Genomic DNA, 16,586 nt, shown 5'->3' with positions numbered 1-16,586 from the left:
AGATTATTTTGGCTATCCTCCTTTTAGTAATTATATGTCCATTTCTCAGTTAACTAAGCTCAAAACCTTAGCCATCCTTTGTTGCTCTTTTTCCCCCCTCATTCCTCCACATTCAGGCACAAAGCTTATCCATTCTAGTTCCTTTACCTCTTATAACCATCTCCTTTCCATTTCCTTTGCCCCTTCAGTTCAGGACTTCCTTCCCCTTTATCCACAGTAGTCTCTCTCCCCACCCCTTCTTTAGGCTGTCTGAGACAATGGGATCAGATGTCCATTCCTGAAGCATAGCTTCAGTCCTGCCCTTTCTCTGCTCAAAAAACCTTCTAAGGCTCTTATTGCCCACCAAATAAAAGCCTGCAGTCCATAACAAGATGTTCATGGCCCCTCAACAGCTGGTCCAAACTATGAGCGTAACTCCTACCCAGCTCTTCCCCTATGTGTACCAGATTCTTTAGTCAAAATGAATATGAACATGCCTTTTTCTTTTAAAGATCATACCTATCCCTCCGGAAATATCCTTCTTATCCTCTCTCCTTATTTAAACTCTCTCCATCCCTTGGAGCCTCCGTGGTACTCCCTAGTTGGGGGGTTTCTCTGCTGCACTTCTTCAGTGCTTTGTGCATCACTTGTCAGGTTTAGGCCCCTTCAGCCTGTTTTCCTTTAGAGCTTGTCTTCTGTCCCATCTGTGCTGTCAGCTTCCTGTGAGCAGAGGCTTCCTGTTACTTTTACCTCCTTGGTAGATCTCTTCTGTCTCACAGTTAGTTAATATCCAATGAAGATTGATTGACTGGTTGATTGAATAGTTACAATGACTACATTTATATATTTTGCATATTTTTCTTTTAAGTTTTAGGAGTTTTCTTGAAATTATGATTCTCTTTGAATCCAGTTTTTCTTTGGCATGCCATTTGTTTATATGTCCTGCCTTAAGTATTTCTAGGTTTGTATGCAAATCCTTAGGTGAGGAAAAATCATGTAATATTTTTCTTGGTGTAAATGAATTAGTTTATTAAGTCTATTTAAAACTCTTCTCATTTAATTTTATCTTATTTCTTTGCATAATTTGGGGAAGGAATGGTATAGGTGAATGCAGAACAAATGTAAATGGAGCACTGATTGTATGTAGGATAAAGAACATTGACTTTATAATCACAAACTTAAGTTCGAATGACACACTTTGGAAGTTACTTCACCTTTTTGAGTCTCTAAAAATAAACTTGTCTGTAGAATGAGGATTAAAAATTATTTATCTATGAGATTTTAACATCCAGCATTGTATATGATACATAATAGGTCCTTGGTATAATTTTGGGGGAATTACCTCAAAGGATGAGGATCATTATAGTATCTTCCTGTGAAGATTAAGTGAGAAAACATATGAAATTATATGATACTCAATAAATGATTTATAGGTTAACTGCATTTTAATCACACATTTCTCCTTGCTATATGATGTTTTAGGGACCATGATTTTATATATGATACTCCTGCCACACAGTACAATGTGGTGTATCAGTATAACGCTGGGTGTTACTTTACTGGATTTAAGGGTTTTCCTGAAATTAAGATTGTTCCAGATGAGTTTCTAAAAGTATTTAAAACAAAACATGCAGTGCATTAGTACATATCTTAAATTTTGCCAAGCCAGTTGGAAAGATTGCTATTTGGAAGTAGCTAGTATTTTATTGGAAAGTTGGAAAGTTTGCTATTTGGAAAGTTGGAAAGGTTGCTATTTGGCAGTAGCTAGTATTTTATTTATTCAGTGTTAGATTGTCAAAAAAGGACTGTGAATCTTGAGTTATTTTATTCTTTGAAAAATAATGTTTATGTGTTATAAACTTTTAGTTTTGCTTTTAAAATTGAGTGAGTACTGTATATTGTTATCCCCGAGAAAACCCTTCAGTGTGCCATTGATAATGTTTATTTACAGAAGAAGAAGAGGACAGTGCTCCAGTGAAAGTGGAAGAACAAAGGAAGATGAGTCAGGATAGTGTCCATCACACCTCAGGTAATGAATTGTGTAGCTTCTTGGCAAACCTTATTTTGCTTTTGTTCACTTTCATTTTATCCATGTTCTTACTGTTCTAAAGATGTTTACACAGCTCCCCAAAGTTGGCTTTTTTGGCTTGGATATCTTACGGCTGATAAGCTGCTTAGTCCCATTTAGGATGCATGAAAACCACTTGAGAAGGATTTATAAAGTAAGCCAATTTATACAAGGTATTCCTTCCTGAATTACTTTGTAATGACTCAATTAGCTTTCATTTCTGCACAAAGGAGATTTAGTTGCATAAATTAGCTTATCATCATTGAGGAAGTGTCACTGCTAAAGGACAGTTTATAGATACAACATGCAGTTGCTGTCAAACCTATAAGAATGTAATATAGACATCTGTGTATACTTTGTGCTTGAGCAGAACAGACTTCTGCCATTCAGAGACTAACAGGGGACAACAAGTTGCCCAGGGGACTGGCAATGTAGACATCTCTGAAAAGGTCAACTTGACACAGGCTCTGACAATCGACCCACAGCTCTGTCTTCTTTGATAAAAATCAGATAAACTTAAGACTGCTAATTGATCTGCAGCCTGTTTAAATGTTGGCCATGCATATCTTCATTGCATATGATTAACACAGAAAGCAAATGAATTGGGTAAGAAATGCCAGTGTCCAGTGACAGCAGCTTAAAAATTGGAAAAGGACACTGGTGGCCTAAAAGGCTAGGAAGGATGTTCCCCTTATCCATTTCCACTTGGCACATATCCCCAAGTACTAATTATGAATGAGACTGGAAAATAATTGCACACACTCTGTACAAAATCACATGATATGGACAACTTTTCTTGCTTGTTGTTATTTCCAAATAGCAGGAGATAAACCATATCTGTAGTGCAAGCATGAGGTTAGTTTTGATAAACCAGCAATTATTTTACACGGAAAGAAGAGAAAGACTGCCTTCTTATCAGGACTTTACACCTCTTCATAGCCACATGTCAGCTGGGGCAAGGTCTGCCATATCATCTCTGTGTCTTGCAAAAAGCTAGAGTTAGGGTCACCTTCCCCTCTCTGATATGTCCATACATCACTCTTTCAAGCTGTCAAGGCCGGGTGGACAAGAAGTGTGTGTTCAGGAAGTAGCTTTCCAGAGTCCTTCCTACTGTGACATGTGGAAAGGAAACAGAGGCCTGATTCTAGACCTGGACAGGAAAGCAGAAGTAGGTTGCTACAAAAGGTTTTGGTTAGTGTTTTTTCAGAAAGGAAGCGAGAACAAAATCATTACATGTTAGCACTCTAGTCCTATAAAATGAAGCTATAAAACACTGAGGCTTAGTGAAACCTTGAGGACTATGTTCAATAGTAGTTTAAGTATATATGTTTTCGGTTTATGTATCATGAAACTTCTGCCAAAAATATGTAGTTTTCTTTTTAAGAAAATTTCAGTGCAGGTATAGAAAGTGGATACATACAGATGGTTCTTCCACAGATACAAATATTTTGGCTTAAAGCAATTGTATTTTTCAAAAGCCCTTTTAAAGAAAACATCTCCCAAATTTTTGCCTTTGAGGGTAGGAAAAAAAATCAGTTTTCCTCAAAGGAATGCAGTAAATAGATCTAGCCTTTCATGCAATGGCTATAAAACACTACAATAATTCTTATCTTTAGTGACATGAAATTCTTTTCAAGCAACAGTTTTAATGCTTTTGCATAGAAGTGACCTTTGCTCTTCCCTAGGCTGTCAAAGATGTAACACTAGAAGTTTGTTTGCCATGCAGGGCAGTGAGTTGACAAGGGTATTACTATCTTGCTGAGCATCACATGACATGAACTTCTAACCTTACTCAAGAATGTTATATATATTTCACACTGACTGATTTTACTAAACCCCCCACCACAGACTTTTCTAATGTAAAGTATGTAAGCAAAAACAAAATTAACCTTGTGTTTCTTACAAGTTTCTTCATGTTCAAACTTATATATCTTGCAGATACGTGGGTGAGTATATATATAAAATAAAGATTCCATTTGATTTTTTTTGAACATTATAGAATATGTTTACCTTTCTAAAATAGTTTTTAAACCTTTTAACACCAAAGGAGAGATTCTCCACTATCTTATTCTCATATGTTTCACCCGTGGTCATCATGTTTTTCATCTTTGCAAAGTATCTCCTCTGTCTACATGTTTCATAACAATTCTGTTAGCTTTGCCCAATGATCTCTTCTTGTATGTTTTTAAAAGCAGGAGTAAGAACATTGTTTTAATCTTTCACAGGCTGGCTAATTAATTTTTTTCTTTCTTACCTTTTTTTAATCATTCATGCTTCTCAGGACAAGAAACATAATGTAGTTTTTTTTTGTAATTTTTAAAATATAGATCATGATGTGGATAGAATAGGAAAATTAATCCATGTAGTAAAGCCAACTAAACATACTTAATTTGTGCTTTAAAATGTATGTTTATGATATTTGCCTCATCCCATCTTTAAAAATACATATCTCAACTGGATTATTTTTCAGTGTTTAGGGGTGAACAGTGTTAACTTCTGCAAACCTGAGCTTTTGAGGCTGTCAGTGCTTAATTTTTTGTGTATGTTTAGCTACACTTTAAATTTTAAAAAGTAAGCTAGAGGAGATTGCTGCCCTTTAAGGAACAAGACTCTTCCTGATTTTTGTGTCCAGATTTCATATCAAGAATTCAAACATTACTTCCCTGAGACTAAGCCTAATAAACATATACTGCCAGGGTTTTTTTCCCCCCTACTTATGATTTTTTCTGCTTTATAGCTAGTATTGCATGCTGAAATAGATAGACTAGTAAATCATACATGTATGTAGCTGTGTGACATAAACAAATTATTCTTTAACAGAGCTCTCATACGGGACACAAAAATGAGGTTGGTCTTTGGGTAACATCATCATCAAGATTATAGAAAGCACAGTTGAAAATGCATCTTTTTCCCATATTGCCAAATCACTAGCTCTGTTGCCTCTTTACAGCAGTGAGATTTAATGAAATGCTCATGATGCACATCTAGGGAGAGATGCATCTTGCACACGGTGGGGGTCTCTCTTCCCCTCATGTGCTCCTGTAACTCCCATTAGTGTTAATGGGAGTTTCAGCAAGCGTATCGAGGGGAAGAGAGACCCCAAAGTGATAAGGATTATGTGTTAGAAATCACCATATACTTTTCTTTTCCTTCTTTCTCTCCCCTCCCCTTTGAGAATCTATTGAATAAAAACTATTGTAAGAGAATCTGAAAAAAAGGAAGAGCAGCCTGGACAGCTGGGGAACGCAATGGGACAACATAGCTAAGCCAAAACCTCTACTCTAGTTTTTAGTCCAAGTTTTGTTTCTTCCACTTTTTTGGAGCAAGCGTAAGGCTGAGCAGCATGGGGAACGCAGACTAAAGAAACCAGCCATTTAGATCCTTTTACCTCCTGGCCAGTTACTGTGGGGGAGGGCCTCGCATGTTACTGTGGGGGAAGGCCTTGCATGTGAAATGATGTCATCCTCTCTTTGCTCTAATTCCCTGACTTTTAAACTGACACTGACAGACTGCAAGGGGCACAACATTTGACCCATTTACCAATTGATTTAATCTGACTAGAATGTTTCAACTTCTAAATCTCTATTTGTCTAAATAAGTGGTTTTTAAAGGAAATCAGTCACTTTATTATTAAGTGATTTTTTTTTCTTTTAAAATTGACAATGTTTGAAGTGATCTGGCCAGCTGCAGTGCCCTCTAGTGTCCATTTTTATAATTTACTTAATATATGCTTTGGGGAAAAAAATGTAATGAAGAGTGGCCACAAGCATTGTTAGTTCTTGGTTGGATTCCCAACCTTGTGTACATCCCTGCAGGTATGTGATGAGTGTTCAGATGCTAGTGTGGAGAAGTCAGTAAGGTATCTGTCTCTCCCACTGCCTCCTCCTTTCTCTTCCTCCTTCTCTCTCCACTCCCATTGTCCCTTGTTTTTTTAATTCTTAGAAAACAAGAGACAAAATTTAATAGAGGGATTTTACTAGGTTGTATATTTTGTAGTCCATCTTTATTTTCTTATAAGCAAAAAGTAGCATTCTATTTCCTAAATATTCAGACTCCATATTATTCAGATTCTCTTTTTTTTTTTTTTGGCTTTAAAATATTTCTTATATTAAAGAGAATTTAAAAATTTTCTAGTAAACCTAACAATTTGTATAAATCACAAAAAATGTGTAATAAGATGAACACCCTAATGACATGCTAATCTGACTAGTTGTGTTGGAATCACCAAAAAGCCTGCTGTTTGAGAGCCATGTAACAATACTGAGATGACAACCCTGGTCCAGCCTGTGTCTCCACAGTTATCCCCTCAGAATTCAAAGATGACATTCCAGTGATGGAAGTTGTTAGCACGTATATATTCTGCCTGGCTAGTGAACACACGGACATCTTATTGATATTACTTGCATTCTTTTTGTGTTAACTCATCAAAACTCAATTATCATGAAATTGAAAACAGGAAACAGTTCTTAGTGTAACAAAAGCGTCTAGTGTGTTTAACTGTGTTCCGTGTTTCAGGAGATCTGCACTGTATAAGTGACAAAGCATTTATTACCCATTTATTGTGGTCTTACAGAGTGGAAAGTGCTAAATAATCAATCAGTTAATGGTCTGTATGGCAGTTTGAGCACATCACATCCATTGTGCTTATGCTGTTAGAAGGATGAGCTGATACTCCAGTGTATGTTGCATGTTTATTTAGAGCCTAATGTCCTAAACCGGGGCTGACAAAAATCGGTTGAAAAATGCAGCTTCAACACTGGCAATTTCAAAGTTGCTAAAAATTTTCAAAGATAACTTTGGCTTTGGGTACAAATGTCCCTAAAGAAAATTGCTGCAATTACTCTTTATACCGTTTCCACGTTGTTGTCTTTCATTAACCAGCTCTAGGGTTTAGTATTTTTTTTTTAAATTTTGGTTCCTTAGTTTTGGTTTTATATTTGTACATTAGCTCCTTTACTATTATTATTTTCATGAAGTGTCCCAAATTCTGTGAGATGGTTATTTCACAAAGTGTGTGTCACATCTCATGGATATTGCTCATTGTGAAGTGTGGCAGACACATCTTCAAAACATGTTGCAAGTGGGCTTAGGTTTGTTATTTAAAATAAGTGGGAAGCAACTTTTAGGTGCTGGTTTGACGACAGCATATAGCAATTACAGATTTTAGATGAAAGACAGAAAAAGAAAAGCAGAAATTCAAAATCAGATCTTTTTGAAAGCGGTCTTAAGAGGATAGTGAGACGTAGGATTCATGTGAATGTAATAAAGTATTCGTTTACTCAGGACATAATTTTTTTAGACTATTTTGGTGATCTAGGGCATCATTTAATTTCTACTGGTTAATTTTGAAATGAGGGGTTATTACATGAAGGCCCTAATTCATGCTTTCTCTTTCTTCTTCCTAGGGGATAAGAGCACTGATTATGCTAATTTTTACCAGGGATTGTGGGATTGTACTGGAGCTTTTTCTGATGAGTTGTCATTTAAGCGTGGTGATGTGATTTACATTCTTAGCAAGGTAAGAAGATACCCCAAAATGACGTTTGTAAAGAGGGAATACAAAGCTCGATTTTTAATGCATTTGGATATACAGCGCTAGGGAAGAATGCCAATTGGAATTCTTCTAGGTCCTTGTTAACAATTGGGAGTTCACAATAATTAATTATTTTGTCAAGTGAAATGTAATCAAATTTTAAACACAATCAGATAACAGGATTCAACTTAACAGTGTGTTTACCTATCACTTCAGCCCTTGGCTGACATCCACCTACTGCCTTCTCCAGAAACAATATACTTATGTGAAAGTTAACATTGTAAGGTATTAGATTATTTATTATGTTTTTCTTTCCTCTTCCTTTTTATTCTTCTGTGTGCTTATTCTGATTTTGTCTGCCATTCACTACTGGAAACACTATGTTTATAGAACAAGTTTTTCATCTTTATGTAAATATGTTGGGTGTTCCGGCAATTTAAAAGCAATGCTTTTCTATTCAGACAGGCTTAGGTAATTTTTTAAGTTGTTTAGCATACTATATTTGTAAACAAAATGGCAAAGTATAATTCTATAAACCCATCTTCATATATATATATGTATATGTGTGTGTGTATATACATAAATTCTTGTGTCTGCTTCTTAAAATACTGGATTATTCAGAATCTTTTTGTCCTTAGATCTAAAAGTCAAGTTTCTTATTGTGATTATACTTTTGGTAATGTATGTGAGCTCCCTTAATTTTCGTATTTTAATTTCCCCTATCGTAATATGGGGATTTAAAAATTTCCCTCTGTCTACTTACAAGACTACTTTAGAAACAAATGATGTATGAAAACAGTTGAAATATAAGTAGAAAAATGTTAAATCATAAGTCTAGGAGCTTGATGTGGTTTCTTTCTTGATTAGAGAAATATTTTGGACTTTTCAGAGAGATAGTATGACTTGTTAGAGGCAGAAGACAATTTGGAAAGAAGGCCACATACTGAATTTTAACAGTAGATGGCTGGTGCATAAAATCATAACACAGAGAATCATCGAATGTTAGAGTGATGAGTCTCAATGATGATAATCTAATTCTTGGTTTTATAGATAAAGGAACTTGGGTCAAGAAAATGCCAGAGTCATGATTTGAGCTGTGTCTTGACTCCCAGACCAGTGCTTTTCCCTTTGTTTTCTTTCCTGTGCTCCTTCTTTCCTTCCTTCCTTCCTTCCTTCCATCCATCCATCATAAAGCACCTGCAGTGTGCCAGGACCCACTCTGACAACTGTGATAAAATAAATAAAGCCAACTGTGATAATTGCTAGTTAGGGTGCCCAAAGCTAAGGCTGGTCACTTATTTCTCTCAGTCTTCTGCTCATTAGCATGGGTTTTTGTTACTGTTGTTCCCAGAAAGATGTTTTAAGTTCTTGGACGCTGTAGATAGTCACATCACAACTCTTGATTAAGCCTGTTATTAAGCATTAAATTGTCCTGAGTTAAGATAACAGCTTTTTGGTTAACTACTTAATAAAGAAATCAAACTGATTAGTTTCAGCTCCTGTCAAGAAACTTTCTTGGAATCATTCCTAAATTTATATAGCTCACAGTCTTTTTAAAACCAATTTAGCTGCAATTGTGTATAAAACTAAAACGTTGATTAGATTTCATTTGCAAGTTCAGATTATAGGAGTGAGTGGCATATAGCCATTATACTCCTTTTGTAAATATGAAATTTATAAAGCCCATGTGGATCTATTTGTAAAACCCTCTTTATGAATCAGGTTGTCTTTGTTGCTGAAAGCCTAGGTAGAGCACTGGCTTCCAGAACTGGCTGTGAAACAAGCCACCATAGGCATCTCTTGTTTCTACTGTTGCCTCAGGAAATAATTTTCAGTTAACATGAAATTAAAAGTATAATCATAGGTGTGTATCATACTTTTAGGATTCTGAAGGAGTCAGTTCCTGTTTTGTGGAGACTAATTTTATTTGTGAAGCCTGATTAGAGAACAAAGGTGAAAGGTGTTCCAGCCCATGGGAAGCACATACTTCCATCTAACATTTTTAAATGCTATTATTTGGGAGAGAGCTGATCGAAAGTACTTCCTCTGCCAGTGTTTTGCAAGGCTTGAAGTTTCACCATCATGATCATATTTATTAAGGGCCTTCTAGAGATGTGTAATTTACCTGGGGTTCATTTTGGAGTTTGAAAAAAGAGCCAAGAAAGAAGACCCTGTTAGCCAGCATGTTATTACCTTTGGCTGAATAAGGTTCAGTGTTCATCGTTACTCAGCTGTGGACCTAGTGGAATCAACCTGGTAAATCTTGGTGAGGATAAAAAGGAGAAGACATTTAGCTTTCCTTGATGAGATTTGGACATATTCTGGGCTATTAATGGGTGTCTTGGCTGTGAGTAGACAGGTTGCTTTGGGTTGAGTATATGTTTGTCTTTGAAGACTTACTTCCTTACCTTCCTTCGGACAAGTTCAGCTAGGAATCTCTTGAGACTTTCTAGTAGTCTTTATTGACTTGGCCTTCCAGTTTTATTGAAACTTTGGCAAACTCAGACTGTAAGTTAATACCATAAATTCATTTAATATGTGAATAACTGCAATTTTGAATGCTTGATATTATTACAAACTAAGTACAATTAGTATAGAAACCACTAGCATTTTTAGGTGCCTCACAGTGTGTTTAATTGAGTTTCTCAGAGTTATATTAAGATTTTGTGGTGATGGGATGAAATTTTACCTTTCTGTTTATTTTTTTACACCATCTAGTGGCTCAGAATGAGTGGTGCAGGTAATTGCAGCTGTTGTACACAATCAAAATGGTGTCATAAATTCAACTTTAAATCCAGCTATGGGTTATTACTTTCCTATTCCATGTCAATAAAATGTTAGCATTAATCATGAAAAACTTTGTTCATCATTCTGAATTAAATATAGAAATTGTATGTATAAGGAAGAATACATTTTAAGGATTCTAAAATAGTATTTGTAGAGATACAGGAAATGTGTACTTTGTAAAGAAATTAATGCCATGACTTGTCTATTAATAATAAATAAGACCATTTAAAAGATTTTAAAGATATGCAGCTTTCTTTTAGTAATGGACTCATTTATAATTTGAAATACCAAATTATCACTGTTGGATTTACCTTCTAGAAGTGTGTCAGTTCTGAAAATATTCTTTAAAAAGGCAACATAAAATAGTTTAAGAAAAGATGCATACTTTCAATATAAATAAACATTTAGACAAAACAAGAAATAAAATCCCATGGATTGTAATGAAGAGTGTTTTAATTTTGTTTTTTGTTTGTTTGCTTGTTTTGAGATGGAGTCTCACTGTGTTGCGCAGGCTGGAGTGCAATGGCACGATCTCGGCTCACCGCAACCGCTGCCTCCCAGGTTTAAGTGATTCTCCTGCCTCAGCCTCCCAAGTAGCTGAGAGTGTGCCACCACACCCAGCTAATTTTTGCATTTTTAGTAGAGATGGGGTTTCACTGCTCTGGTCAGGCTGGTCTCGAACTCCTGACCTCAGGTGATCTGCCCGCCTCGGCCTCCCAAAGTGCTGGGATTACAGGCATGAGCCACTGCGCCCGGCAAGTGTTTTAATTTTGTAAATGTAATGGCAGAAAAACATTTAACTAGCTTGGGGATTAGGTTGTTTTCATTTAAAAATCACTACAGAAATATAGTTTTATTTAAAAATTCAATATATTATTTTCTGTTTTGCAAGAAAGCCTTGATGGAATGTTAGCTGTGCTCAGTCAACCTGGGGTGATTTATTTATTTTAGGCCTCTTTTGAAAGTTATACAAATCTAAGCCTTTATTTTCTATTTTTCTTCTGGTGCAAATCAAATGTTGCAATAAAGAAAGAAGAGTAGGCAGATACTGTGCCCTTCCTCCTTCCCTTTTTAACATTTTCCAATTAGCAGCTATCATGTGACCCCTGGCTGAGATAGCCCCTCCTTCAAAGTGTCCAGCATTTTCTTAGGTTTCACCTTTGAACCTCACTAATAATAAATCTAAACACCGCCTGCCTTAAAAGGGAAGCCAGTACTTTTTGCTTTATACTTCTATTCACATAGGGTTGCTGCTGTTTTTTTATGTGTTAAAATTAAAAGCTTCAGTAGTTCAGTGGAGATTTGGAAATCTCTTTTTTCTCTTAAAAAATGGATCAAATTTATAAAGACTGATGAAAGCAGAATTTGTGATTTTAATGACAGTTGCATTGTTAGTGAATTAACAATTGGTTTCAGATTCATTTGATGGGGGAAAATCATATTTGAGATAGAAAACCTGTATTTCCTTAAGAAATTGGATTGTTTAAAATAATGCTAAATATTTTTGTTAGTTTTCATTTCATTTTTATTACCACTAAATAAAACAGGAACATAATATTATAGCTAATAGTATTTTCCTAGAACCATGTTTGTGAAATTTTATCATTTTAATAGCAGGATCCAGATTATATAGCAATAGGTATATTCTGAGGTCCCAAATGCCTTTTTGGTTATGTTATTCTATCTTGCTCTTCTGGATTTCTATCCTCTATTAGTTTATCTTTCAATCTGTACTTATCATTAATTTGCAAACCACATTGTTATACTTACTTTTAAAGCAATAAATTATTTTTAGAGATTTAATAACAGACAAGCTATACTTCAGAAAAGAATCAAAGTATTCTCTTAATACTTTGATATTAAGAGAAAAATGAGAGTTAAGAATTCTGGAATATTTTATCTAGTCTAGGGCATATGCGACTAGCTTTGCAGCCTTTGAGAAACTTTTTATTAAGTCAAACACAGGAAATGTAGGTGAAGACTGTGGTCACCAATATAAAATAAAAGGGTACTTTTTGGTGTATATTGGTTGGAGTTTCAAGCAGTACCTCCCTTTATATCTGTTTGGTTGACTTTTTCCAGTGATTGGTGAATTGTGACTGTCATTGACCATTTGCTTCTCATTGTAAGAATGTAAAGGTTAAGTTACTATGGCTTTTTTTGGCTTCAAACCTATGTTAATAAATGAAATGAAAGTCTTGTTGAGCTTTATTGGCAGAGGGAAATAAATTACTTTTTAGCTGTCTTAGTTTTTCATTTGTAACCGTATGACCCAGTATGCCACAAATAGTGTGGCCAACTGCTGCAGAGTAACTAGGATATCTGAATGTGGGACATGCATTGTTGACACTAAGCTAGCTCCAAAATGTTATATTTTATAGCCTTTTGATAAGAAGAAGTGTTTGTATTTGTGCTTGCATTTGTTTGGTCCGATGACATTTAGTTTGTATGCTGTCAGTATGGATGTATGGTCTAGAGTACAGTGGAAGCATTAACCAGGCCAACCTCCTATTTAGTACCCATCTCCTCCTAGGAGTGAAAAGCAGTTTATGGACACAACACCATGTCAGAAAATGTTCTAGTTCTGCTCATAGGACTCCTCTTGTTATCTGTTTGTGAACAATATGCTTAAGTACTTCCCTACTTTCTCTTACATAAATTGGAGGAAACATTCCAGAAAAATGTTGGCAGATGGAAAGCAAAAGGTGCTTATAGGAAGCAGGCTGGCAGCTTCAGCCCTTGCAATGGCCTGACAGGTAGAGGAAAAGCCAGAAGGCAGTGTCAGAGAGGCAAGGTGAGCAGAGGTGGCAGTGGAGGGGACTGCTTTGGAAAGGAGCCCACCTGTAAGGCCTATGTGATTTACTTCAGCATGAATAACTAAGAGTTTGGCAGCAGCAAAACAAAACCTTAAAGAAAAGCACTACGTTGATTTTTTTTTAATTCTCAGTTGAACAATTCATGATTTCAGCCTTGAAAATGAGGAACTCCCTCAATGTGTATAGCATACTTTCACTCTTTTGAGATGTCTTCTTCCTCATCCCTTTAGAACATGGAGCTAGATATTCCAGGGAAATCATTAGGCATAGAGACTAGAGATAGACTACTGATTAAGGAAAGTTTTAGGGTTGATATTTAGTAAATTATAGATAAGTGACAGATGTTCATTGAGTATTCAGCTATCAAGGAACAACCAGCATGCCAGGTATTGTGGCTCACTCCTGTAATCCCAGCACTTTGGGAGGCCGAGGCAGGAGGATCACTTGAAGTCAGGAGTTCGAGACCAACTTGGCCAACATGGTGAAACCCCGTCTCTACTAAAAATAGAAAAATTAGCTGGGTGTGGTGGTGCGCACCTGTAGTCCCAGCTACTTGGGAAGCTGAGGCAGGAAAATCACTTGAACCTGGGAAGTAAAGGTTGCAGTGAGCTGAGATCGTACCACTGCACTCCAGCCTGGGTGACAGAGCATGACTCCATCTCAAAAAAAAAAAAAAAAGAGCAACCAGTTAAAATTGTAATAAAATGTTATATTCCTCAAATACTTGTTCTCTTTGGGAGAAGATAAGATTCTCTTTGGAAGAGCAGGGTGGAGACCTGCTCATAATAATCAGATTGCCTTATAGTGCGTCCTAAAGTACTCTGTTTTTTTGTTGTTGCCATAATACTTTGCTATACCAATTAGTGGGCAGGGAGTCGGGGAGGGAATGAAAAAGTGTTTATTGAGCATTTACAATGTCCTGTTCTAGGTACTTAATATGCTTTCACACATATAATTAATATAATAACCCTGTGAAGTAGATGATGTTATAATTTTACAGATTAGGAAACTGATGTGCAGTAAGGTTATTATGGAAATTATCTGAGGATACGCAGCTATTAAGTGCCTTCTCCAGGTATCAATACAGGTCTGACCCTAAAGCCTTTTCTCTTTCTACTTTGCTACAGTTAAGTGGGACTTGATTAGGACTTTAACTTTTCTTCTATATCAGAGGTTAATTGTAATTATCACATCCCAGTTCTAAACAACAGCGAACCATGTTATTGACAGTATCTTTTACATAATTAAATCTTGTATAGATGGTCAAAATTATTTCATTTTCTAATCAACAAATATTTGGTGAACACTCATGCAAAGTACTATTTTGAGCAGGATCCAGAAAAGCCATAAACTGTTATTCAAGGAGACTGCAATTAAGTCGAAGAGAAGACCAATGCATAAAATAGATAATAGCAATAAAACACAATGTAGGGTATCAGTGTTGTAGTCCTGGAGAATCCCAGAAGAAAGGGAAGTCAGTAAATACTGGAGTAAGTAAGTAATGAAAGATTCATAGGAAATGGAACTTGAACTGGAACGTTATGTATAAATGGAGTTTATTCATTTAACAAATATGAATGCTTATTTTCTGTGTCTATTACATATAAAACCTAGAAGAACGGCTGTGCTATGGAAAGGGGTGGGTGGCTGTATTGATGAAGGGGGAGCATAGAGCCAATAGACATCAGTCATTCAGGATCACTTCTTTTTTTTTTTTTTTTTTTTTTTTTATTGAGACAGAGTCTTGCTCTGTCACCCAGGCTGGGGTGCAGTGATGCAATCTCAGCTCACTGCAACCTCTGCCTCCCGGGTTCAAGCATTTCTCCTGCCTCAGCCTCCCAAGTAGCTGAGATTACAGGCTCCTGCCACCATGCCCGGCTAATTTTTTGTATTTTTAGTAGACATGGGGTTTCACCATGTTGGCCAGGCTGGTCTTGAACTCCTGACTTCAGGTGATCCTCCCGCCTCGGCCTCCCAAAGTGCTGGGATTACAGGCATGAGCCATCACTTCTCTTTCCTTACCTTGGAGAATGGTAGGCAGCCAGAGAAACCCTGTGAGAAACCAAATCAACCTGATGTTGCCAAGCTAGTTTTTCTACAGCAGCTTACACCACTTTTCCCTTATCTTCGCCTGTACCTTGTGTGTTAACCACACTCTCAACTACTTACTCTTCCCTGAACACAGCACATTCTTTTATCTCTGCAGGCCTTCACGCCTGCCATGTATTGCTCCTTTCATTATTCCTTCTGGAGTCTCAGCCCAGCTGTCACTTTCTATGTAAAGCCTCTCAGATCCTGCTGTAGGATTAGTTGCTTCTCTTTTTACAAACTTTTTCCCTCTCTTACCTAACATTCAATATAATGATTACCTGTTTCTCTGGCTTTCTGTCTAAACTTTGAACTTCTTGAGGTAGACACTGTGTCTTAAATATTTTTGTATCCCAATGTGTTAACAGTATGGCAGATAGATGTTTACTATGCTTTTACCAAAATACAGTTAACAACAGGAAATAATCCTGACTTCTTAAAAGAACTTAGAATGATAGGATCATAGAGTGAGGGGGACCTTAGTGCTAGCCCTTCACTTTATAGGTAAAGAAATCGAGGCTCAACATAATAAGGGAAAAAGAAATAAAAGCCCAAAGGAAAAATGGACCACTCCTATAGAGACCTCCAAAGAACAATGGTGTTTCTGAGGTTGTACTTAACCACCTTGGCCCTGAACTTCTTGGCAGCCAAACCAAAAAAGGGAGAGATGGGAGCTAGTAATTTCTTTTAATAATAAAGGAAGGATCTTGGCTTTTCCCAGCACTGGCTACTTAAATATTCTCACATGAATTTCTAGAATCTGCCCTGAATATCTGGCCTCAACAACTTTATATAAATAAGTGCATAAGTGGCAGGTATTGGCCTCAACAAAAACTTTTCATAGTAAATATAATAAAAGATTTTATAAAGGGAATTCTGTGAGGGTCCAAATGTATAATAATTAGACTTATTGATATATATTAAGTACCTAAGTGCACTATTGTAGAGTCTCAATGAAGAACATAAATATAAACAAAAAAATCATCCCTAAAGAAACTTTGGGGTCGCCCAAAGTCACAAATCTAGTTAGCAACAGAGCTAGGATGAGACTCTGTATCTTCTGAGAAGATAAGAAGGAGCTGAAGAAACCAGGAGATTTTCCATTCTACCTGTCATACTATTTTTTGCCTTTGCAAAATTCTGTCTTAACTTCTTTCCGTGCTTACAAGTAAGTTAAACTGAATTCATTTTTTTCCAAGAACTGGAATTAGTTGGTCCCTGTTCCAATGTGGACAAATACCTTCTTTCTGTACATGGGATTTAAGCTTTTTAGACAAGGCACATCCCATGTAGTACATTTGAAAACATGGTGGCA

General features: G+C 36.3%; 1 protein-coding gene across 5 annotated transcripts in view; it reads left to right on the top strand.

The window, feature by feature from the left end:
- SKAP2 (src kinase associated phosphoprotein 2) overlaps positions 1–16,586 on the top strand; it is a 212,628-nt gene that overhangs the window by 177,962 nt on the left and 18,080 nt on the right. For all 5 annotated transcript variants that reach the window (XM_055346899.2, XM_019031601.4, XM_004045212.5 and 2 more), the window contains 2 exons: positions 1,931–2,008; positions 7,453–7,565. In XM_055346899.2, coding sequence (XP_055202874.1) covers positions 1,931–2,008; positions 7,453–7,565 — 191 coding nt within the window. The remainder of the gene's footprint in view (positions 1–1,930; positions 2,009–7,452; positions 7,566–16,586) is intronic.

This window comes from Gorilla gorilla, chromosome 6 (genome assembly GCF_029281585.2).
Source record: "Gorilla gorilla gorilla isolate KB3781 chromosome 6, NHGRI_mGorGor1-v2.1_pri, whole genome shotgun sequence".
Lineage (NCBI taxonomy): Eukaryota > Metazoa > Chordata > Mammalia > Primates > Hominidae > Gorilla > Gorilla gorilla.
Note: the sequence above shows the minus strand (reverse complement) of the source record. Positions and strands in the feature narration are given on the sequence as shown.